At 52.1% G+C, this 26,024-nt stretch overlaps 1 protein-coding gene across 5 annotated transcripts in view; it reads left to right on the top strand.

Annotated features, from left to right (window-relative positions):
- The window catches only part of LOC144113549 (puratrophin-1-like), a 302,508-nt gene that overhangs the window by 117,524 nt on the left and 158,960 nt on the right, over positions 1–26,024 (top strand). For 3 of the 5 annotated variants that reach the window (XM_077646684.1, XM_077646681.1, XM_077646682.1), the window contains one exon: positions 14,111–14,750. In XM_077646684.1, coding sequence (XP_077502810.1) covers positions 14,111–14,750 — 640 coding nt within the window. The remainder of the gene's footprint in view (positions 1–14,110; positions 14,751–26,024) is intronic. The other 2 variants (XM_077646680.1, XM_077646683.1) reach the window with 1 other exon arrangement.

Here is a 26,024-nt window from a genome sequence, read left to right as displayed (position 1 = left end):
GTCGTATCATAGTAATTTGTGGTTCTAGTGATTGACGACTGATTGGTGTGTGATAGGCGATGACGAGTTATTGAAAGCATTTTAATTGATTAGTTAAATAAATGAAAAAAAATGGGAAAAGGGGCTTTAAAGGTATCAGAATGCTCACAATGAAAAGTCAATGCTTGATGATCCTAATCAAGGAAATTTAGAGGTGTAATTGATCAATTAATTGAAACAATTTAAAAATTGAAAATGCGTTCAAAGCTTTCAAACTGCTCAGAATGGAAAGCCTAACCCACTACGCTATCGCGTCATACCCTTCAGGCGGAGCTTAACTGTCCTCTCCAATTTTCTATCCCGTTGCGTTTTAATAAGTGTGCGGGATAATAATAATAATAATAATAATTGTTTTTTGGGGAAGGAAATGGCGCAGTGTCTGTCTCATATATCGTTGGACACCTGAACCGCGCCGTGAGGGAAGAGATAAAGGAGGGAGTGAAAGAAGAAAGGAAGAAGGAGGTGCCGTAGTGGAGGGCTCCGGAATAATTTCGGCCGCCTGGGATCTTTAATGTGCACTGACATCGCCCAGCACACGGGCGTCTTACCTCCATAAAAACGCAGCCGCCGCGGTCGGGTTCGAACTCGGAAACTCCGGATCAGTCGCCGCGCGCGCTAACCAACCCCTGAGCCACCGCGGCGGGTATGGGTGCGGGGGCAAAATTCGTTTTCTTAACCATTACCAGGAATTCGCGACAGCGCCTAGCCAACGCCGCTAAGCCTAGCGGCCTATAACGTTTCAGTGGCAGCCACTTACTTGTTCTTTCTTTCTTACGTCACGGATGATGTCAACGCAATATTTTTTTAATGTTCAATGTCATGCGGCACATGATGGCAGCCTAGGGAACTAGAAGCGCTTGCACCGGATTTACGGTAATGAACAAGGAGGGAAGTCCCAACCCATCCCTTCACGGCTAGAGAAGCAATAAGCTTACCGGCCGAGTGTTTTTTGCATGTTCCGCGGCTTACCAAGGTTTCCCGTCCAGCACAAGGCGTTCCCGACGAGCTCGCCTTGTGTGTACTCTAGCATGAACGATCTGTCCGAGCGGCAGCGGCCGCGTTGCATTGTCTGGGCCCGTTTACGTACACCCCGCGTCGCGCGCAATTGTCCTCCCCGTTGCGGGCGCTGTATAGTGAAAGCGAGTGGGCGGGCTCCGCTCTTGGCAGGCCTGTCAGTCGCAGCAACTGCTCTCCCTCTCTTCGTGGTGTGGCTGGCAGGCGAAATTACGTGGGCGCATTTATTACGTAACATTTAGGCGGAAACACCAGCGTGCTTGAAGGTGTGATACGATAATATATGCTTTCTGCGAAAACGGTGAGGGGAGCGTTGACGGTGGAAGAGAAATATGCGAGTTGGTGGTGTTACTATGGGGGGATTTTACTCCCGACATTTCCCTCACTGAGCGCAGATTCAGAGCGCTTCAGAAATGTCTGATAATAATTGGTTTTTGGGGAAAGGAAATGGCGCAGTATCTGTCTCATATATCGTTGGACACCTGAACCGCGCCGTATGGGAAGGGATAAAGGAGGGAGTGAAAGAAGAAAGGAAGAAAGAGGTCCCGTAGTGGAGGGCTCCGGAATAATTTCACACACCGGGGGATCTTTAACGTGCACTGACATCGCACAGCACACGGGCGCCTTAGCGTTTTTCCTCTATAAAAACGCAGCCGCCGCGGTCGGGTTCGAACCCGGGAACTCCGGATCAGTAGTCGAGCGCCCTAACCACTGAGCCACCGCGGCGGGTATGCTTCAGAAATGTCTCGAATTAGTTTTTGTCTGCATTAGCCGACTAATGCCGGAATTAGTCGCCGTTAGTGAGCGCGTACTTTCGTGCCCCGAAAGCGGTGGCTTCAGCCACCACCACCCCCTCCACTGATATAATTCACTTTAGCCGAACCAGCGCTCGAGCAGAGGGCAGTGAGTGGCATTGAGAGCTAGTGGAAACTTGTCAGGGGAAAGCAGTCTATATAAGGCAACAAATACAAATTAAGCCACCCTTGTGACAATCCGTTTCTTTATACTTGTTCGTATCTGTTTTTTTTTTCTAATAAGGTAAGAGGATCGCAAACAGAACGAAATGCGTCCCCGACTCTCTGAAATCTGCAGCGTGCGTTGCCTCAATCATCCGATTAATAAATGAGCCCGAGAAAGAAAGAAAGAAAGAAAGAAAGAAAGAAAGAAAGAAAGAAAGAAAGAAAGAAACAAGAAAGAAAGAAAGAAAGAAAGAAAGAAACAAGAAAGAAAGAAAGAAGGCGGGCGAATGTGTAGAGGCAGCGCCGGCGCGTAAAACCACTCGAGACGTCCGGCGCTGGTCGCGCGTGCGTCTATAGCCTTGGTCAGAATGAACAGCATCCAACCACAACGCATCGCTCAGGCGCATGCGGCGAACGGAGATTGTTCTCCACCGCATTGCAATTCTTCCTTTTCTCGGCACCGTTCGTGAGTTATGCCACTGCCGTGGGCACAGTTGAGGGGCGCGGGGCCCTGCGGTCAGGGGGCGAGCCCTTTGACATCTGTCGCCGGGCCGTTTCCGCCGGGGTCGGCCCGTCATGCGGAGTGCCCTTTCCATCACCGCGTCGAACGGAGCCCACAGTGGAAATTTCACTGGCTGTCTCGTTCCATTTCGCGCCTCCTCCTCCTCCTCCTTTACCGGCCGCCAATATACGCCAAGGACCACATCTTGGGGCGCTGCCTAGTCTTCCGGCTTGTGAGCGAGCGCGGCAGTATGCGGTGCGATGCCGAATTGGGATCGACGTCGACCAAAGGGAAGCGACCCGCCGCGGTGGCTCAGTGGTTAGGGCGCTCGACTACTGATCCGGAGTTCCCGGGTTCGAACCCGACCGCGGCGGCTGCGTTTTTATGGAGGAAAAACGCTAAGGAGCCCGTGTGCTGTGCGATGTCAGTGCACGTTAAAGAACCGACCAAGTGGTCGAAATTATTCCGGAGCCCTCCACTACGGCACCTCTTCCTTCCTTTCTTTCTTCTTTCACTCCCTCCTTTATCCCTTCCCTTACGGCGCGGTTCAGGTGTCCAACGATATATGAGACAGATACTGCGCCATTTCCTTTCCCCCAAAACAAATTATTATTACGCAGTTGCTTTCCTTTTTATTCGTGTTTCTGTCGGTATTAGCTGCAGAGGAAGTCGCTGCATGCGTCGCTGCCTGGACGCCGTTGTTTGCGACTGCGATGATTGCAAGCTGATTTTTTTTCTTAAATAACCAAGCCTTGTAGCTACCCACCAGCGTTGCCTTACCTCGTTCAAAGCCGGCCAACTGATGTGGTTAATAACTCCGCCGGAGTAGTAGGGACGCCCTAAGCACGACACAGATTAAGCGTTACGTACGCCACGCACCTCAAAGCGCGAATGAAGCGTCCACTGAGCCAGGTAGCCAGTTATGCGCTGTTCATTTCCCAAAAATCATCGGTGTCATTTTCCAAAAAATCAGGGTGTTTCCCTCACAGAAATAAACAGAGATACCCGATGTCATTGTCGTAGTGCCATAGCCAAACCCGGCTTGCTAAAGCTGTTCGCAGTTCACGCCTTCTTTCTGAACTACCTTTCAGAGGCTGGCTTCGGTTCTTAAGCTCTCCCTAAATCCATCTGTGTAGTCGCGTAAAATGACTCAACTACACACAGGTAACATGGACTTATTAACTTGCGTATAGTTTTTAATTAAATGATCTTATTTATCAACGCATCTCGAAAATAACAAAACGACACATATAACCGCGAGCTGTCAAAGAGCGTCCCCTCTTGCTGTTGTGTGCTAAGGCAAATAAAATTAATTCCGATGGAGTTCTCTCCCCTTTCTATCTCTCCCTCCGTTCCCCTTCCCACGTGTAAGGTAGCATACCGGGCGCTGCCTAGTTAACCTCCCTGCCTTTCCGTTTGTCTCTCTATCTCTCTCTCTCTCTCTCAATTCCGTTGGAAAGCGCCAACTGACTCACACTCTGTGGACACCTCAGTCGCACCTTCTGGGAATGGCTTAAGGAGGGAGTGGATGGCAGCTGTGATGAACTTTTCTTTTTTTGCCTCCTGCATGTGCGGTGAGGGACCCTCACTACAGAGCTCCTACGGCCTTTGCTGTCAGCTGCGGAGCCTAAGAAAGCGGTAGGCTTTGGTGTGGAGCCGTTTCCATGCAACCGCTTCCTCGAGTGCAGTGGAGCCGTGCGGGGGCCCAAGGACCTGCGTGTCCTGTACTCCTCTGTGTTCATTAAAGTTTTCACCACCACCTTCTCGATTCCGCGTCAGGGTGTCTGTGTGGCGAGGGGTACGTGTGTCGGTTGAGCCGATGGGGTTGAACGAATGCGCAGTACTCTTACGAACGCCGGCTCTGATGGTCTGAGCCGTCGTGCGGGACTCGAGCTCGGGCGATAGCGCGCGCGCTGGCTTTCTTCGGAGTTAGTGGTGACAAGGTGTGGAAATAACATCGGCTGGTTGGTGTGCTCTGCTTTTGAGGATATGATGTGCGTGGGCGCATATTCTGCACCTGCCGTAATTGCGGCAGGGGAGCCCTCCACTACGACACCTCTCTTCCTTTCTTCTTTCACTCCCTCCTTTATCCCTTCCCTTACGGCACGGTTCAGGTGTCCGCCGATATATGAGACATACTGCGCCATTCTCTTTCCCCAAAAACCAATTATTATTATTATTAATTGCGGCAGGCAGCTGGAGAGCTGGTGATGATGTAGGTTTGTTTCTTGCTCCTCAATGGAGAGTATTGCGAGAGAGATGGCTGCCTCTTCTGCCTCCAGAGCCGCTCGTTGTTCATGGGGGGAGGGGGGTGGGGGTTAATGCCTGCAGAGTGCGATAAACGTTGGTGGCCACCGATGCCGACCGGGATGCATAGTTTGTCGCGACGGTATATGTGCGGGTTGCACACGCTCCAGAGCCAACCGACAGGTTTGGAAGGCTTTGAAGCGAAAAGCTTCACTACGCCAGCTTTTCGAGCCGTCGGCGGGGCCGCAAGGTTGACCTTGCATGTTGCTAGAGGTCAGTGTGGCCACAAGTTTCACCTTTAATGTAGGCATAGGTCAAACCATGAGAAATGACGCCTGTCTCACATATCTAGGTGGACACCCGAACCGCACCCGTAAGGAAGTAAAGTGAAAAAAACTGGAGGGCGCATAAGCTTCGTATTTAAGAGCAGCACGCGACAGCGTGTTGCAGCGTTGCCAAGGGATCCACGGAACGCCATTGCCCGTTCGGCGCGACGCCTTGCCCGGACAATTTAAGGAAAGGAAACATATCTTGGTGGTGGCTGAGTGGTCAGGGCGCTCGGCTACTGATCCGGAGTACCGGGTTCGAACACAACCGCGGCGGCTGCGTTTTTATGGAGGAAAAACGCTAAGGCGCCGTGTGCTGTGCGAATGTCAGTGCACGTTAAAGATCCCCAGGGTGGTCGAAATTATTCCGGAGGCCTCCACTACGGCACCTCTTCCTTCCTTTCTTCTTTCACTCCCTCCTTTATCTCTTCCCTTACGGCGTGGTTCAGGTGTCCGCCGAGATGTGAACCAGATACTGCGCCATTTCCCTTCCCCAAAAACCTAACTTCAGTTTTTTTTCACCCGAACCATGCCGTAAGGCAATAATAATAATAATAATAATAATAATAATAATAATAATAATAATAATAATAATAATAATTGGTTTTGGGGGAAGGAAATGGCGCAGTATCTGTCTCATATATCGTTGGACACCTGAACCGCGCCGTAAGGGATGGGATAAAGGAGGGAATGAAAGAAGAAAGGAAGAAGAGGTGCCGTAGTGGAGGACTCCGGAATAATTTCGACCACCTGGGGATCTTTAACGTGCACTGACATCGCACAGGACACGGGCGCTTTAGCGTTTTTCCTCCATAAAAACGCAGCCGCCGCGGTCGGGTTCGAACCCGGAACTCCGGATCAGTAGTCGAGCGCCCTAACCACTGAGCCACCGCGGCGGGTATGTCGTAAGGCAAGAAAATGAAAATAAAATTGGTTTTAAGGAAAGGAAATGACGTCTTTCTCACATACATCGATGGATACCCAAACCGCGTCGTAAGTGAAGGAAAAAGCACCCTTCTAAAACACCCACGTATTCACTAGACGCGCCTTTGTTCATTCCAAACCATCAAGCTGGCGTGGCGGTGTGGTTAGAGAGCTCGTCTCGCACTCCGGAGGCCCTGGTTCGATTCGCCAACTCGACTAATTTACTACTCGGTTTTATTAGGAGATTTTTAACGTGTGCTATGCTATGTTAGTGCACGTCAAAGATCCCCAGTGGTCGAAATTATTCCGAGCCCTTCAATACGGGCACCTCTTTCTTCCTTCTTTCACTCCCTCCTTTATCCCTTCCCTTACGGCGCGGCTCAGGTGTCCAACGATATATGAGACAGATACTGCGCCATTCCCTTCCCCAAAAACGAATTATTCTTTGTTATTATTATTTTTACTAAAGCAGCCGACGCCGACGACACTGGCTTTTCTGCATCACGGGGCTTTTAACGCTGTCGTGTTAAAAGAAATGAATCCACATGACTGAACATAAGTCCCGCGAAAAGTAATTCGTCTTGCCTTGTGTGGGCCGTGGAGATATTCAGGAATCGGAAGTGAGAAGGCTGGAGATTAAATATATATACCTTAGTGGTATCCCGTCACGACTTGCTTCGTTAACGTTATATTGGTGTTCTCATGCCAGATTGAAGCTTCCGCTGGTGTTGGGTGTTAAATCCGGTTTATGCGTCAGATTAATTCTATTTGCTGTACCCAAAACCATGTACTGGCGTAAGCGAGACAGTTGTCCTTTGGGTCGCATTCTGCGCAAACTATTTCTTCGCGTGAGAAAATTAAGCGAGTCGAATTGGTAGAATGATGCGGCACTTGGGAGTGGTGAGTGCTGACAGAACAAAGCCAGAACCGTATTCCCAGTTATAGGACGATGGTCGAGACATGCTTGGTGATCGCCCGCTCGATTGGAGCGCGTAGATACGGGGAAGGCGCGCCACGGTTTTTGTTGCAGCGGATCTGACGGCAGCATCGAAGATGTCGCAAATACAGCGATTTCAGAAAAAATAAGCGAAAGCGAGTGCGACTGCTGTTCCTGGAGACACACAGGAAAAGGTATATTCCGCATATGCTATGGGCATTGACCCATCAACTTAAGGCGGGGCTTAAGTGTCCCCTCCAGTCTCTCTATTTATGTACAGTATATATTTAAAGGATTTTTTGCACATCTTATTCACTTCCGTACTTGTCCTGCGAAATTTGTGATTTGTCGCACGTTCTGTGCTCGCTGTAGCGACCTGTTATGAAAAGAAGTATGCTGCCTATGTAATATTCCAATCGAGTTGGGGATTTAAGACTTCTGCTCGAAGCGTTTTGCATCACGTGAGGCACTTCTAAGACAGAGTGGTGACCTGACTCCATGGTTCTTATAATCCGTATTTCTTTAATGTCGACGGTGTCACCGAGCGCTGCCAAATACTTGACAGTCGGCAACTGAAATGCCTCCTCTGCATTTGTTCCCCTTTCTTTCGTGTTGAACAAACGGTTGCTGTGACTGCGATCTGTGTGTAATAATATCTCACGTAAGCATGTAAAATGATCAAGGCAGGCGCGGCATGCAATTTCGAAGCAGGCTTCTTTCTTCATCCTAACCTTGATCAAGCTGTAGGGATTAACCGAAAGACCGGTATGGTCTGAAGTGGCAGAGATCTCCGCTTTCGGACATTCCGCGGGGCAGGACGAGGGTGACCTCATCTGCTGCTGAGATGCAGGTTGAAATTCTGTTTAAACGAGGGCCTCGAACGCCGCAGTGGTGAAATCTCCGACGTAACAGTGTTCGATGACTGGGGTCATTCCCCCTTGCCATCGACCGGGCTGCGAGAGTGCATCAGCACCGCTTCCTGCCCTGAGCGCTACCCCCAAGTGTACACAAATGCCCACCTGATGGACACGTTTCACAGAAATTTGCTCACCAGCCAGGGGTCTAGTGAATACGAATTGTATCTAACGGACTGATGGCGTGTTACGGAGGTGTTCCTGTCTCGACTGTAAAAATGTAAAATAAATCTACTGCTTAGTTTCTTCTGTAACCGCCCAGCTCTCTCGAGTCCGACACCATCGTATCGAGCCGGCACCTGCGGGCTTGAACGAGTCAGACAACCCAAGGGCCTCTCATCTCTGGCAGAGGACAAAAAGTATGGTGGGGCAGCCAAAACAGAATGTAAACCAATAGGCCCCTGCCTGTGCCACTAAGTATCTAGCAGAGGACAAAAGAAATTCTGACGTGAACGCGAAAGGCGGCCGCCGACGAGCCAGCGTTTGGTCTGCTGCGTGAACGTTGAGACGAGTATGTCGGCCGCCGCCGGTTACGTCAAAACGAGGAAAAGAATAATAGCATGCGGCCAGGAGGGAGCAGAACAAGACGTTTCGGCGACGCGCGTGAGAAGCGAAACGGGGTGGGAGGGCTGTAGTGGCCAGGAATGTTTGACATTATGCCAGAGCGGCAACCGAATCGCGGCCCTCCCGGGGCCAGCTATAGCGTAGTTCCTTAGCCCCGACCTTTTTGGCAGGGCCAGTCCCTGCTGCCTCATTCCCGCGGCCCTCGGCCGACGCTCAAACAAAGCGATCTCCGCGAAAGAAATAAATCCGGAGGCCCCGAAAGGTAGCGACCCCCCCCTCCCCCCCGGCTACTTTGGTGCGCCTCGGTTTTGCGCCGACACGCACTGCTTCCGAACGTCTCTCTGCGCTGCTCCCGCGACCCCTCTTCTTTCCTGGCTCGTTTTGTTTTGCATTAATTGTGGGAAGCGCTTTGCTTTTCTCTCTCTCTCCCCCCCCCCCCCCCCCCCCCTCTCTCTCTCTCTCTCTCTCTCTCTCTCTCTCTCTCTCTTCTGGCGCCCTTCTTAGCCGAGTCAGAGGTTGCTGGTTCCTGCGGCGCCGGCTATGCAGCCCTTTCTTCTTTGCGCGTGCCCTCGGGGTTGGATGAAGGAAGGGGGTCATTACCGTTCGCGGCGCTTTCCGAGATGCGAGGAACTGATGAACGCTGGTAGGGAGCTCGCGGCCGTTGCCCTGACGTTGGTCTGCGTAAGACACTTCGACAGAGGGACGAAAGTTTCAGACTGATGCTGCTCGTGATGTCTATCTTTATAGAGCAGCCTCGCAGATGCCGTTGCCTGGACTCCCAAACTGGTCTTCGTGTCACGGAAAGAGTTGGGCTTTTATTGTTATCAGTTGTTTTTTTCAGCTCGCGCAAAGGATAGTATGAGTGAATTCTTGATTTTGCCCTCAGGGACCATGCCACGCGATTGCATCTAAAGTGCCGCCGACTTTGTTAACTGCGCTAAGATCGTTTTCGCGTCATTGCCGTTACGGCGGCCTCAAAGTGCGAACTGACACTACTCTGGCACCCGTCTGAGGAATACTACCGCGCATGTGTGTATATATCCGGTTGCGGCGATCTCTCGATGCTGTTAGGTGGCATGGAAGCACAGGCCGGCTTCAGCCGATGTGGGCGATAACTGGAGGGTCCAGCTATTACGATAAAACAACTTTTGGCACGCTGTTGCTCCATCTCATTCTGCGATATGAAAGAAGCTTTCTTCTGTTATTTTGGACCAAACTTCTTTCAAGTGAGGCTTTCAGTGTCGGCTCGGTCGGCTAAAACAAGTGTGCGGAACGACGGCTGTGTACACATTTTATTTTTCACTTTGTCTTTGCTGCCTCTCTAGAGAGCTGTTGGCAGTTAGCGCCGCTCGAAGTGCCGCCTGACGGTTGTGCGCGGAAATTCTAGACCATCGCTCCCGGCAGTCACCGGACCCCGTAGAGTATCTGTTACGGGTCCAATTGGACTTAATTTTGGAAATGTGGCGGAGAGTTTGAAGGATGCTTCACTCCCGCCGCCGGTTGGCCCGGTATTGCACTGCCTCCGGGATCGGCCTTGTCTTTAGCGCGTCTTTACTATCCTGTCTTTCTATCCCATCTTTCAACTCTCCTATCTGCACGTGGTAGCGATTGTGGCTCAGCTTGAGCCAGTGGGCAGGCCTGTGCACTTTCCTTTTCTTTCTCCATGGCAACAACTTCTCTCTCTCTCTCAAACTGAGGTGATCGAGAACTGCGAACTATTTTCTCCGTTGCGCGTGAAATGCGACAATTTTAAATGCACCCGCCGCGGTGGCTCAGCGGCCTCGGCGTTCGGCTGCTGATTCAAGGTGGCGCGTTCGATCCAATCTGCGGCGGCCGCATTTCGATGGGGGCTAAATGCGGCCGCGTTCTGTGTGATGTCAGCGCACGTTAAAGTCCTTCACACCAGGTGGTTTCAATTAATTCCGAGCCCTTCACTACGACGCCTATTATAGTCCATGTGGGCCGCCGCGATGGCTGAGTGGTTTACGGCGCTCGGCTGCTGACCTAAAGACGCGGCTTCGATACCGGCCGCGGCGGTCGAATTTCGATGGAGGCGAAATTCTAAAGGCCCGTTTACTGTGCGATGGCAGTGCACGTTAAAGAACCCCAGGTGGTCGAAATTATTCCGGAGCCCTTCACTACGGCGTCCCTCATAGCCTGACTCGCTTTGGACGTTAAACCCCCATAAACCAAACTATAGTCCATGTCTCACTTCAAGAAGTTAAACTCTACATTTTATAAAATTTTAAATTCACAACGCCGCGTTCCGTAAGCTTTCGACCGCGGGCGTCCATTGCAGCTTCGCTGGGGCTTGGAGCGGAGATGCCCTCCCTCTCTGCTTGGCTCCCGCATTCCCGACGCCGCGCTCCCTGCCCCTCCCTCGGTGGCGGGGAGAAGGGACGATCCCCCACCCCTCCGATGCCGCTCCCCCCCAGATTCCCGGCTGTCTGCGCGCTTTCTTTCCTGTCCGCCACGGCGCCGGCTGGAGTCGCCAGACGCGTCCACACACCACCGGTGGGTCGCGTAGTAGGCGGCCGCCGTTCATGCTGTCCCAGGAACCTGACCCCCGCCATAGGCGCCGCTTTTGTCGAAGGCCGCATGCGAAGTTCGGTGGGAACGGCCAGGGACTCTCGGGACTGTAACTTTAGCTCTGCCTCTCCCTTTCCACCGGGAGCCGTGGTTTCCTTTCGTTCGCTTTCTGCGACGGCGTTTTTTGTTTGCTACGGCAGTGAAGGAAAATAAAAACTTTGAGGGCGGTGTTGTCTGCTGCCGACGCCGCATCTCGTGTTCGCTCCTCTTCTGTCCAGGCTGCGCATTTCCTCTTTCTTTCCTCTTCTCCCCGAAAAGCAAGGGAAACAGAAGAGATGCAACTGGCGACGACGGCACCGGCTTTTGCGTTCCATTGCGCTTCGTCATATGGCTAGGTCACGTGTGTGCGCAAGCGCTGTCGATGCAGCCGTGAGAAACTGTCGGTGGTGTCGTTTCGCTTTTATCTGGACAACAAGGAAATTAGTAGCGATAAGCATTGCTAAGGCAAGCGGGCTTGTGGAGAACGGGAAGGCTCACAGCTCGGGCAGACAGACTGGGTGCCTGCTTTTCCGGCCCCTGGGAAAGCCGTGCACCGGGACGAGGGCGCGCTTGTGGCCTGCAGTGCCAACACCGGGACTCGAACCCAACACATCTCGCATACGCGGCGTTTGCCTTACCACAGGGCCACAGCTACAGCGATGATTTTTATTTTGCGAAAAAAGTAAACGAAAACACTTTTGTGCGTCCGTATGTATGAAGGCTCTTAATAGTGTCAATTATCGACTTACCAAGCTTTCAGTATTGTTAGGGATGAACGAATAGTACCTTTTCTAAACAGAACCGAAAACGGATCGAATATGTTTGGAATATTCACGACTACTGCTAATATTCTTACAAAATAAATCGTGCGCAACAGCGGAGCTTACAGCGGCGGCGGTGCGGTAGGCGCTATAACTAATAGCACTAATTGGGTAAAAACAACACATATCTCCACTATGAGGTACACAACACTATGCCAGTATACACAGGTGTTTGGAAGGCTGGTTGGTTGGACATTGGGAACATCAGCGCACATATATGCATTATGGTTGCGTCCCTTTCTTTATTTGTTCCATGTACATACATGCGCTGCTGTTTCTTGGTATACTGGTAAGTTCGGAGGCAGTCGTGTTATGTATACTGGATAATGCTACCGACCGAGAGAGCCGTTAAACTAGCACCACTTCTCAGTATAGGTGAGAGCGGTGAGATCTACACGCACGACCGTTGAGGCCGGGCATCGATGCATGGTTCGCTAATCCTGCCTGAGCACTGCCGCATCGCCTAATCGTGGATGCCATGTGCGAGCATGATGCACGCCGACGCACGAATGGACCGCGTCGCAGAGCTGGGCCTCCACTCCGTGCAGACCGATCACAACAGTTGCATGATGCGCGGCGTCGAAGAAAACTGCGTCGTGACTTGCCTCGAGCTTCTGGCCAATTTTTTGAGAAAAAATTCGAGAATTGGAGAGCAAATTCGATTATTTTCGAATTAGTTTGCATGTGCACTATTTGATTCGTTCAGCGACTCGAATAGGGAGGGGGTTATTCGATTCGTTATTCGAAAATTTAGAATAATTTTATTGTGCCTCTCACCGGTTAGTTCAGTTTCGTCTCGAGGATTAACCGGGGACTGAGGTGATCCTTTACGATTTCCAAGCGCGGCTAATTACTATTTCCTGTCGCGCTTTTCGTTTCCTCTCCTCGTCTCCTTATAAAATGCGAAGTTTAAAGACACAGAGCAACAGCTTGTGCTGAGTGCAAGTCGGAAAAGCTGTTAAGCTCCCGACTGGCTTCGGCCACCCCGCGTTCTTTCTTGGACGTGCGGCGTGCTGTAGGCGAAAGCTTTTTTTGTTTCCTTTTCTCATCGTCCCTGCCATCACAATTCGTTGCCTATAAGCAGCCGAGACTGCAGCCGTTCCTCTTGTGAGAACATCAGCAGAACGCCTGAGCCCTCGGTGGCTATGCTGCATTTTTTTTTCACGTGCGTTAATTGCAGTGCATGCTGTGATTGCACGCAAAGCATGCGCCACGCATTTGCTGCGGACGTAAGTAGCCAAGCTGTATCTTGGCGCGGCCGCCGCCCAACCCGCTTCCCGTTCCCGTTTTCATGGCCGTCCAACGGTTTTGCTCCGGCAGATTACCGCAGCCCTTGCGTGTCTCGTATACGAGGGCGGAGGCGAGCGCGGATATCGCGTGCAAGGCACCGCCGTTTTCGTTAAAAAGCAAGCCGTGTCCCTCTGCTTAGAGAGGGGGTTTATGAAGCCGAGCTTCCTGGCCTTGGACGTCATCATTCCTTCTTTGCGTTTTTGAGGCTGCGCCCCTTTTTAGGACCTTGTTAGGGCGCCGTGCACACGCTCTCGTGGCTGACCTAGCAGCGGGCTCTATCTCGCTCATTTATCGGGTCCGGTTTCCGGCTAACCAAAGAGGCTGGTCATACGCCACCGTGGTTGCTTTAATTTTTTCGTTTTTCCCCGGTCTGACCCACTCCTCCTTGCCGGCTTTGTTGGTGTCATTCGCCGGGCTACCTCACGCGTGTCTGTTTCCGACGTCCGCGCTTCTTACTGCTTCTCAAACGCGCGATAATATGCTTCGCCGACCATATTAAGTCTCGAATTACAAAAGGGCGCGTGCTCCTGCACGAAGTATTGCGCATTGGAAATGCGGCGAAACTTGGGACAACCGTCTGCTTTGTTGCAGTATAGGCTCAGTTCCTGAGGCGCCGTCCGGGTATTTTATTATTTCCATTCGGCTCCTAGCTGCTGCACTAGCTGCACATAAGGTTTCTGTATGTAGGTTGATGAGGCACATTTTTGTTTATGCCCGTGTAAGTGAAGTCATTGTGAACTTTGTTTTATCAGTGACCTGGTTGTGCACTCTGACTAGTTGCTCGACGCTGCAGGAATGAGTCTAGACGAAAAAAACAAACAAGCAAACGATGAAGCACAGAATGCATGCAAACAACGCGGGAGGCTAGCACTTGTGTCCGAACACGACTGCGCGCTCTCCCGCGACCCAATTTCGTCGTCCTCTTAGCGCTGTGAAACACCTGTGGGAAGATTTACCGGTGGCCCTTTTGAGCGCCGTTCTGAGTCGCTTCTCTCCCGTGCGCAGAAAGCGAGCCCGGAGCCCGCGAGCTGCGACGACAGCGGCTGCCCTGCCCTGCAGAGCCGCAAGGCGTGGCCGCTGTGCTTCGGCCGCCGGGTGGTGATCCAGCTGTGCGAGCTCGACTCCTCTGTGCTGCGGCCCGGAGACTTCTACTTGGCCGTCGGCCCGGAAGACGCGTCCCGAGCTTCTGGTCCGGCGAGACTGCTGCTCAAGTACCGCGACGACTTGGGCCACCTCTGCAGCAGGAGAATCGATGCGCACGAGCTCGGACGACTCCTGGCCATGGACTGGACGGCCCCGGGACAGGAGACGGACGAGCAGCTGGTGACTCTGCTCAAGCACCTGTTGGTCTCGGTCGAGCGGGGCCTGGAGCGGATCGAGTGGGACTCCCTGCTGGCCGCGAACAGGAGCTGGCTCTCTGGCCACCGGCCTGACAACTGCTCCTGCAAGGGCCACGCTTCGGGGCCCGCAGACCCCAGCGAGGACCAGGCGTCCGGCCTCTGCCCATGTTCCAAGAGCAGCGGCGTCGACTCTGCGAGCAGGAGGACCAGTGCGTCCTCCGGAATTGATCCTGGGCCGTCGTCGAGCGACGACTCCTCGTCGAGGGAGGGATCCTGGGCCGGCATGCTGCTTCCAGGTGAGTTAGGTAAAAGAACCGTCTCTTTTGTCAGTCTTCTTGTCCTGCGCACGCCGCCTGATCAAAGCGAGATCGATGTGGGCCTCATCGATCTCGCTTTGATGTGGGGGCAGGTGTAATCGAGACCGAGAGTTTTGCATTGAAGTCGCTGCCGTAACAATCGATCTTAAGCTCATCCCCGTGTGTTTCTTATTTTGTTGTTGTTGTTCTGTTTGACGAACACAAATGCTTCTCCTCTAATGAAATGCTTAGCAATAGGGGGCGCTGCAGCTGAGTGCCTCTTCATGGTTTACGCTTCGTTTGATACCCTTATTCTTCCTTCTGGTAAAATCCTGACTTCAGAGTGATCGAAGGAATCGATTCGACTGTCTCGCCTTATAAAAACCGAATGTTGAAGCTTCAAGTTTCGCAAGAATTGAAGGGGCAGATTTTCTTCCTATGTTCCTTTCCTTGGCAACGTCAGAGAGGTGCTGTAGGTTCGAGCCCTGTAACACATGCGTACCACTGCTTCGACCTGGGCGTCGGTACACCAGTGTGTACGCTGCCTGAGAAAGGCGATTTAAGCCGTTTTTTCTGCCTAGCTTGCAGGTTTCGTTGATACTCCAGTTGTGCTGGATTAAAGGAGCTTCCTACAGCAATCTACACGCTCGCTTTTCAATGCACCGGTCGGCCTGATAGCGTGGGCCATTTGCTTTCGTCCCCCCCCCCCCCCCCCCCCCCCCCAAGAAAAAAAAAACACCCTTTCGTAGTGGCTGTCGTGACTCTTCGACGTTATTCCCCAAGTTCGCACAAGTGAGGGCAAACACCGAAACGGGCACTTAAGTTTATCTGGGATCATATGGTCCAGCTGGTAACCAGTAGTGGCGCTTTTATTTCGAGAAAGCGTGGTCGCCGGCAATCGTACTTGACCGTCGACCAATGAAAGGAAACTTTTTCGAACCTTTTCCTCGCGCTAGACGCTGTCACGTACTAGTTGCGTGCATCTATGTAGCAGGGAAAACTAAGCCCCTCTATTCAGGCCAACAGTTTCGCACGGGCATTCGTACTGTCCCCAGAGGCGGCGCTCCGTTCTCATAAACATCGCTTCTTTATGACCGCTCTGATTCTGGGCGGCCCGCAGCCGGGCGAAGTGGCGCAGATTTCACTCGGCGGGCTGCTCCGTGTTCACTATCGAAACGGGGCGCTTCGATCCTTGTCACCAGTTTGTCGGCGGCGTTATCCAGCAGTCGTGCGCGCTGTCTCGACCACTGACCTTAATACAGGCTGTGAGAACAGTTGGTCTGGGGATTTTTTTTTTGTTTTTCCTGCTGTGGGCTTCGCGTAATGGCGCGCCATGCAAACTGCTCATGACTATATAGCCACTGCTCAAAGTTGGCCGTAAATTTCTTTCCAGCGCTGCCAGTGACTTGTATTTTGTGAGTGTCGTGTGTTTCGCCAATTGTTTCTATACTTCTTCTATGCGAGTTGAGTGCACCCTATTCTGATGCCCTGTGGGCGAATGTAGACGTACGAGTAAATAAATATCTTACTGCTCCGCGGAAAAGCAGTAGGCTAGTGTTCCTTCATAGCCTTCTTTCGGCTGCGCCATGGAGGAATGTTGTTATCGTGCTAGTCTTAATGCTGTATGTGCCTGCCTGTGTTGTCAAGCGTACTCGAACTCGCTGACATTTAGCTACAAAAGGACGTGCGTCGGCGTGTTATTGCTAATTATTCCGCGACCACGTGCTCGAACCATCCGCCGATCGCACTTGAATTCGCGGTGGTGCATGTAAATACCCTGCAGGACATTAGTCAAATACCATGCAAGAACATCGGATGCGACAACCGCCACACAACCTGTCAGCCGCACCGCCACCGAGCTTTCTTGTTCTGTGGGCGTAAATGCACCCAGTAAATTGTCCCCAATGTTTTCTCGCAGTTTTCTCGCCTGCTCACCATGAGTGAGGGCGCTTTTTAGTGGTGATTAGCATACAGCGTGAGAGAAAACCAGCGGAATTCGCGAACAGAGCAAAAACTAACTAATAAGAAAGGAAAATACCCCGTCTTGGTAATGAGTGGCGTTTCGTGAGGCCACTGAAATGGAATTTGTGGCGGCGAGGAAATAGCGCGTTCAACGCGGCTGGCAAATCACTTTATGATGACGTAATTAAAGCTTTAAAAAATCCATGACGGACACGCGAGGACACATGAAAAGGAAACCAAGGAGTTTAATAGCAAAGAGTCGCGCTAAAGGAGCCTAGGCGCTGCGTTTCAAACGGCCGGAAAAAGTGCAGTAATGCGAATAATACAACTGGACTTTCCCTCTTTTCCGTTCCTTCTTTAGCGTAAATATCGGGCGCGAAACCAGTACCGTCTATTCGCCGTGTTTGCGCATTGCGTTCGCCTGTACAGCATTTCTCCGCGCTATAATACAGCAGCAGGTCGGCACGGCTCTAACTTCCAAGTTGTCGAATCAAAACGGGAAAACAACTGCCGTAATGTGGTCGACCTTCTCGGGGGCACGTTCTCGGTTTATGAGAATGCCGGAGCTAAAAAAAAAAGTGCGGGAGGCGTGACGAGCGCGCGCAACTCTTTTCTTCATTTTACCCTCTCCGTTCTTTCGTTCTCGTTTATGCGCGCGCTTGTCGCAGGAAACTGTCAGAACTTGTCGTCGGTGAGCTTTGGAGGAAAAGGAAACCCCTAAAGCGCCCCGTCATCGTCGGTCGCTCGCGGCCCCAACCGAGGAGACGGCGTGTGCCGCTCGGAATTTATGACGACTCTTACGGTCGTGGCCCTGCGACGCGAGAGAAGTTCTCAAGTTTACAAATTCCGCAAAATATTACCCGCGGAGGCTGGCGGCACACGCTGTGTAGCCGCCTTCTCGCCCGCTTTTATTTTACTTCGCCCGTCCTTCCCGTTTCTTTGGCTTTTTTTTTCTTCTCGTTTCTCCTCGGAGGAGGTTGTCGTTGACTCCGCAGGGCGTCGTATAAATATTCAAGTATTTCGCTGCATTCGCGAACTGTTGAATGCTGCGCCCACAGAGACGACTTATTACTACGGCTTCTGGCTGTCTTGAATCGCCGCCGTCGGGTTTATTTCTTGCCTAGAAACCGGTGTCGGTTTATTAACAGCGGGTGGATGACCGCCGTGAATCGGCCGGACCTACTTCGTCACTGCTTTGTGCAGCTGGCTACGTGAAAAACACAAAAAAAACAAACAAACTGGGTGCCTTCCAAATTCTTGTTTGATGATGAGCAGAGTTTGACCTAGCGCGCCGTTATTTCCGAGACCCGGCATTTTGCCCGAAAACGAACGAAAATGTCGCAATTGGCGAACAGCCCTGCGAACTGCTTCGACCTGACGTGCCATTTGCTTTCTTTCTTTAATGCTGAGCCAGGCTAGTTAGTCGTGTAACGCAAAGCAGCGGTGAACATTTGCAAGAGCTGAATAAGGAAGGAAGGAAGGTAGGTAGGTATCGAAATATCATTGGCACCACTGCCTCTGTGAGCGCTTTGTATTTCTTTGCCGCTGAGGTACAGATTCTGAAATTTTTATTTTCCTCCTGAGGCCATGGCTGTAGGTCCTCATGTGTCTCGTGACATGACTGTCAAATGGGGCATGAGGTTGTACGCAATGAGGGACGATGTCGCCGCTGAAATTGATCAGGTTCACCTTGGCCTGCGGCTATCCAACTTTTTCCATGAATTCAGATGGCAAAGTATGCTGGCCTCAAAAATAATTTGGACACCGCTTACGTGCATTAAATTTACTCGCTAGTTTTCGGTGAGACCCAATCTAACCTCTAGTCTCAGTAATAAAATAGAGAGAGAGAGAGGGGGGGGGGGGGGGGGGGGCTCCATTAAATGCTGGAAATGCGTAAGTGTGTAGGAGAGGTGGGTGCTTGGGACGCTCACGAGGCAAACGCACATGTGCTGTGCCAGCGTTTTTTAACGATCAGCTTTGCACGGACTTGTTCGAGATGGTATATGCGGAAGTCCCAGAGTACCAGTGCTGGTATTTATAGCCAGAAGTTTCTGTCTACACGTTGGCTGCCTTTTGCACTCCCTTTTCTTTGTTAGATAGTTTGTCGAAAGACGCATACAGCTTGTGTTTCATTTTACCGAGTGCATTCATCATTTGGACTGCCTTACACGTACTGGGCTATGCGGATCTTTGGTCATTATTTTAAGAGCAGCTGCGTGCTGACATCGTTTCCGGGGCAGGTGGAGCAGACTAGCTTACGTGGGCTTTACATACCCTGCCTGTCTACAACAGTTAGGTAGCGGCGAAAAAAAAAAAAAAAAACTCGCAGTGCTCGCACCACGTGCACCAAATGCACATGCTATTTGAACGAAAGGCAGTATAATTTTCTGCCTATGTTACGATATACACCGACCGTCCCTTTGGAAGTTGAAAACAAGTGCGTCGCCTCCAACGTTTGATTTCGCAAATTTTACACCGCCATTAAAGGGAAGGTGAAATTGTTTTCTGAGTATCCGAGGTTGGTTATTCATGAATTCCAATCTATGAAGCTTCTAAGTAAAGCTTGTAAAGTAGTTTTTCGCTAGCATTTAAAATGGCGACGTAATCGCCGGCTAAAACCGCGACGATGTTCAGGCTTCTCCTCAATGCGTTGAAGGAGTGCGGGGAAACTTGTGGTGACGTCATTGCTGCCGAAATTTCAGATGTCCGCTGCCTTCGTCTTCGTGCTGCCGCACGTCATCAGTGCCGCCGAACAATGCTTCATGAGCTTCACCTTCGACGGCATTTGTTTCTTCCTTGAAACAACCGCTTCTTCGCTGGAGTCTTAGCGCCGCCGTACGTGACGCCATCTCTGCGGCTTCTGCCTGTCGCTGTGCGCTGTAGAGAAGCCTGGTTTATTTTTTTTTTTTGGGGGGGGGGGGGGGTGGAAATGGCGCAGTATCTGTCTCATATATCGTTGGACACCTGAACCGCGCCGTAAGGGAAGGGATAAAGGAGGGAGTGAAAGAAGAAAGGAAGAAGAGGTGCCGTAGTGGAGGGCTCCGGAATAATTTCGACCACCTGGGGATCTTTAACGTGCACTGACATCGCACAGAACACGGGTGCCTTAGCGTTTTTCCCCCATAAAAACACAGCCGCCGCGGTCGGGTTCGAACCCGGGAACTCCGGATCAGTAGTCGAGCGCCCTAACCACTGAGCCACCGCGGCAGGTAGAAGCCTGGACGCCGACGCCGCTTTAGGCGGAGGCTACGTCACCATATCAAATGCTAGCACAAGAAGATTTCCCATGCTTTACTTGCAAATTTCACCCATGCGGCTAGATTAAACTAATCGAATTCTAAGACCTAATCATTTGCCCATTAACTTCAAAACGGTGATCGCGGAGTCATTTTCGGCGTAAGCGTCACGAGTTTGATTCGAGTAGCGGGAAAATTTTGGAAATGCAATTTTCTTGACAATAGAATTCTCTTGCTCTTCAGTACAAAACATCTAAATGCTCAAAAGAACAAGAGATTCGATTATTACTGAGGCCGAAAATTGGATTGACTTGTCCTCAGTGGTCGTCGAAGCTTGAAGTACTCGGAATTTTGCACGAAGGCTCCTTCGTGTGAAGGAGCGTTCTCATCTTGCGTCCCCACCCGTCTTACCGCCATCGAAAATCGTGAGGAAAGAGCTACGGCTCTATAACAGCCTCGGAGCGATGCGTGAGCTCAATTTCATGGCGCACAGTTTTTGGCGCCTGTGGCTAAAGTCTCGATTTCGCCAAGGACTGCTGACCTAGTGCTGCTCGGTCCATTTATGGAGCGTTCTGTGGACGCCGTGGCCTCGAAGATTGATCCGTGGCAGGGACGCCTCGCTTGTTGGATGTGTGGGGACGGTGAAAACGCCGGAGGGTAGGCCTCGCTTTTTCGCTCTTCCAACCTCTCACCACGCCTCGCTTCCCTTTCTCCAGAGTCGCTCCTGGTTGGGGGCCTCTCCTTCCTGATGACATTGCGAGTGAATCTTGCACTTTCACTTGGTGCTCGGGTGAATCCGGCGTTCGTAAGTGTATGCGTTAAGTAGATAACGCGTTCTCATTGCTCCATCTGAGACTGCATTGGAGCATGCTCTCCCGCACGAGCCACCACGGCTGGCTTCTCAAGTAAAAATAGGAGAATTAACAGGTATACAGAAAGGGGAACACAGCAGTAAGTAGTAGGACCTGCTATAGGAGTCATGGCTCGTTCTTCCTTAATTCTGTGTCATTAATCATAGCAGCTGGCGCTCAATAGGCGCTTGACCAGCACGGCAGTGATCGTTCATTTCGTTTGATGGATCGACGCTCTATACTGGCGCGGATAAAACGCACGAGGGTTGGAGTAAAAAGCTCGTGATTAATTGTCCTCGACCCGGGCCAGCGGCTCTTTAATCGCCTGGCCGAGAGCAGCCCCAGTGCGGCGTCCCCCGAGTGTCGCTATTGACGAATTATTGAGTCGCGCCACTTTCTAGAGAATGTTGATGGATAACCAGGGTGTTGATAGGAGTTTCGAAACCGGCTCGTTCGCTTCGGACGCGTAATCTCTCCGACCTTCTTCTGTGCGCAGTTTTATTGAAAAGTTGTCGGGGCGGGTATTCTTAGCGCATTTTAGTCGCACAATCCTGTGACTTGAGATGTAGGCGCATGTTGAGTACGAATCCTCCTATTACGACGATCAGGCGCAGTAGCTGAGACGTACAGCCAATTGGTGGGCGGCCATTTCGTCCACATGGACGAAGCGAGGCGCATTTGGTGCAGCACAAACAGTGAGTGTGCTTCAGCGAATGCGTCTTGTGTCTGCGTCGCCGCTACCCGTGTCCGCACTGAGCTTTTACTGCTGCTTGTGACACCTCGGTCGGTCGCTATGTCGACGGAGCATCGGCGGGGTCGCCTCCCAGTAGTTTTTGCCACCTTTGTGTTCGTTCCTGGGCTTCGCGCTTCGTGGGCGACCTCGCCAGTAAAGGGCTGCCGCGTTGTCGTGGTCTACGGGCGTCGGTAACGTCGACCGCGGCGCAGTCGATGAGAGCGGGCGGCCGCCTGGCTGCCTCTGGCTCGCGGCTTCGGTAATTGCTCGATGCCGCCGCCATACTCGATGCGCCGCCGCATCGGCGAGAAAGATTGTTGCGGGCCGGCCGCTGCTCCGTATGTCCTTCATTATTTTCACCCGAGCTAGAGCCGCCATTGCGTACGCGCCGCCCATCGAGGGGGCCCGTTTTTTTGCCGCCGAATAATTTTGGGGCCGTAAGTGCGTAAGGAAAGGCTGTGGCAATTTCCAAGTCGTTACGGGCGCGCACCACTCCACTTTCACGCACCGCGCTCGTGGTGTAGGCCGGCTAAACCAATTTTACACCACGTTGTGCACTTGAATGACGCTTGTTTGCCGCGTAATTAATGGCTTTGTATTTTTAGCCTCCCCGCCGCTCCTGGGCGCAATTTTCCATCTTCCTGCCTCGTTGGTGCGCGCTGCCGGCGCCCGAGCCGGCCGCCCAATGATCCGACCGCCGCGGCCTTTTATAGCGGCGCGGCTCCCGCTTCGGCTAGAGCCTTAATAGCCGGCCGCTATCGGGAGGTCGCACGTTTTTCCAAGCGTTTCCAGTTTCATCTCGCCTATGGTCAGCCTTTGTGCGCGTCCGTTTTGTGCCACACATCGCGCGGCTTCTTCTCGGGGACGAACTCCTCTGCCACCCGCGGCTGTCTTGGTTTCCTCAGCGCGTAACGAGCAGGCGTCGCTGCGGGCGCCAGAAAGGAAAAGTTCACACGCGCCTCTAAAGCGCTCGATCGCATATTACTCGCTCCCTTCCCGATCTCTGCCAAGCGCCGCTCCGCAAATGTGACGCGTCTGCAAAGGACAGAGCTAGCTATAGCCGTGCGGAATACGGAGAGGGGGCGAGGAAAAATAAGCTCGAAAGCCGCGTCGGTCCTTGCTTGGGCGCTGCCGGCGTTGTGCGTGGCGGCGCTAACCTTGCCGACCTGGCGTCTCTCGGCTGGAAGCTGGCGCAGTGCTTCTGCCTATTTACGACGACGCGGGAGGCGCGTCCCGCACCGGGGGCGTCCGGCGTGAGTCACCGCGACCGAGGAGCGCGTGGACGCTTGCCAGGCCCAAAGACAAACAGAGCCGCTCGCGCAATCACGGCAAAATGAGCGGCGGCCGCTGTACGCCCAGGAAGTGCACAACGCCGCCGGAGACGACGCGTCGCCAATGTCGACTGAATGGCTGCCGTGGCGACCTACATCCGCGCACATGTACGCGCGAGCGGCCCTGCGTAGCCCCGGGGCGAACCTCCGCGATGGCAGAGTCCGCGTAACGAGGTGCGTGCCCTTGGATGGCCGACGCAGCCTTTTTCGTATTCAGCTGCGCTGCGCGCGCGCGGCGGGTGGTGTTTGCGTCTGGGCGAATTCGCTCGCTTTATACGCGGCGGAAGTAGCCGGGATGAGTGGAACTTGCGATTTGCGAAGCACGCAGAAAAAAAAAAAAAGTGGGACAGAGGGCAGCAAATGTTAAGCTTTGTTTTGGCTCAGCGTTTGTTTCTGTGGGCGTCCCCTGTGTTGAGACCTTGTCGCTAACACCGTGGGCGCTCAAGTGCATGCATGGTGACTAAATTCCACTTCTTAACTACGTTAATCGCTTGAATTGCTTTGTCGTGATGCCATGATCAAAAGCATTGGCGAATGGCGACTCACTTCCACGATAGTACGAAAAGTTATTGGTAATTTTAATACGAATGAAGTTATTCTGGTGCGTATACTATCAATAAGGTGGAGAAAGTTTCGCACAAGAAACGAAAAAACAATAATCCCGCAAAAGGACAGAATCGCAAAAGTATGAGAGCAGATGCACACATCTCAGATGCTTTATGTGAAGGCGTGAAGTTAGGACGATGCCAGCAAGCATGCCTATCGATTTAGCGTTATCTTTATTACAAAGAAAGTACTAAAAGCATCAGTCGGAAAAAAACGACAGAATCGTGCCCAAAATATGGCAAAATGTTTTGTCATTTTGTCGGGACGACAGAGTTGTGTGTAGTATCGTATTTTCCTTTAGCGTTTTTCTGTACTTCCGTCGCTGCAACAAGGGACACCACAATATTACTGATAATTCTCTTGTTACCACAAGTTCCGGTGAAATCAAGACGCAGTCACTGGGCAGTGTCGAAAAGAAATGACGCTTCGAAACCCGTGCAGGTTTCTTCTTCACAAGGGGGGCAGGAGCGGTGGCGAATTAATATTCTTCATTCATCGGATCACCATGTCTGACCAGACGGATTTCCGTCAAGTTATCGTCTACTGCAAGTTATTCGCGCCAAAAGTACTACAGAAAATTCTGTCTATTGTGTTTTTGGGAAGTGGGGCGGGGGAGCGCTCCTAGCAATTGTTTCCTGAAATTGATACTATACGCCTGCCCCGCTGGAAATAGGACCATAAGGAAAGGCGAATCTTTCTCTCACATTTTAGAACGATTTAGTATCTGACTCAAAACTCAAACAGCGTCTTTTGTGCTCGATCTATTATTGTAAAGGCGTGTACACTGCGAAAGAAAAAAAAACGTTTCGCTCAATTTTGTCCCAGCGAGAGGAGACATCGACGTCGAGCGAACATTTCTCGAGCCCCTGGGCGCTCAGACGCGTTCGCAGTGTTTTGGTATCACGGTGCGCCCTTGCAAGTTCCCCGTCGTATACCCTTTTCTTTTTACTCTCATATATGCAAATTAGTCTTAGATCGGACAGTTCCTGAGCGTGTGCGGAAATGGTGCTGCGTTGCCCTTCCCCGTCTTTCCGCATTTCTTTTGTCTCCGGGCGACTCTATGTTAAAAAAAAAAAAAGCGAAGTCTTGAATGGGAGGGAGTGTTCCGGTTTCGCAAGCCTGACCTCAGCGCAGCGGCGGCTTTGGGAGCTGAGCTTTACAACAACACTCGGCCCTTGAATCGTTATGCTTCCAGGGCGCTTACGCAGTCGGACGAGAATTTCCTGCTTAACAGTATCGGAAATTTATACGCCGCACGTACCGACGTCCCGCGGCGTTCTCTCGCCACCGCCAGGGCGCCGAAAGCGAGCGCGCATTGCTGGGAGGCTGCGGCGACCGGCGACCGGGCCCTTCTGCGGCGAGGCACAATCGGCTGGGCGTTGCAGAGATAAGCACAAAAGCGAGACAAGGAGCAACAGGCCGAGAAAATTGTAGCGCCGTCCTCCGCCCCGCGCACGCCGATTATGTGCTCTCGTCGCGTAGACGAGCGGCTGCGGCGGGCGGCAGCTTTCTCGGTAATCTCGCGCGAGTGGGACGACACATGCAGCCACCCGCGCACTCGTGGCCGCCGCCGCACAATTCCCCGTCAAGTCACGGTCGCATTTCCTGCCGCGACTTCGCCGCGTTCGCTTTTCGCTCGCGTCTCCTCTCTTCGATTGTTTTATTATTGTTGTTTTATTTCTCCGTAGCAGTGCTTTCTCCCTCCGCGCGCGCGGCCCACGCACAATTATCGAAGCGGCGTATTTTCCGGAATCGGGGTTAACCTGCGATCTATTGCTTCTCGCGTCTCTTTCTTTCCTTCTTTCTCTCTCCCTTCTCTTTCGCTTTGCCCAGCGCGCACCACGCGTCCACGCACTCAGCTGACAATCGCGGTGATCGAACATCGCTCGCGCCGCGCGGGAACGGCCGTAAAACTGCGGCACTTGCCGGCTGCGTGGAATTTCTCCGTTCCGTTCCTCGTAGGCGTGCATCGTCGACGCGTCAAGTTGGAAGCGACGCGCGCGCGCCCTCTACTGGCAGCAAGCACTAAGACCTGCAAAACGTGTTTAACGAATTAGTGCTGCTTTCCTGTGGCGCATCGCTTTGTACTCGCGTTGAATTTGTCGCTATGCTTAACATGGTCCAGCGAGTGAAGCAGCGTGTGTGCGCACGCGTTACCCGCCGATTAAGGTGTACCAATGATGGGAGGGGTTTTCATCCGAAGAGAGTCTGGTAAAAGTCTTGTGGAGGCTTCTGCCTAAACCTGTAACTGTCGCGTCGGAAAGCAGTGATGGCAATGTGCAAGTCAGGCTTGCACTATGTCATATCGTGGGCCTTGGTTCCTGCACTAGGTGGCTTTGTAATATAAAGGCACTGTGATGTCATATTTATACGCTCTCTTCATTAGCACTCGATATCGTTAAATGCACATTCTCGCGCCACCTTTCTGCATCTGACCGTTTCGTCATCGGCTAAAAAAAAGACATCGCGTAGCAACTCCAGTGGACAGAAAGGGCGGTGCTGTTTACGTATCACACCGGTCTTTATCGTCGCTGATTGAGGCATTTGAAAAGCTTTCTGGAATC

Source organism: Amblyomma americanum, chromosome 1 (assembly GCF_052857255.1).
Source record: "Amblyomma americanum isolate KBUSLIRL-KWMA chromosome 1, ASM5285725v1, whole genome shotgun sequence".
NCBI classification, from domain to species: Eukaryota; Metazoa; Arthropoda; class Arachnida; order Ixodida; family Ixodidae; genus Amblyomma; species Amblyomma americanum.
Note: the sequence above shows the minus strand (reverse complement) of the source record. Positions and strands in the feature narration are given on the sequence as shown.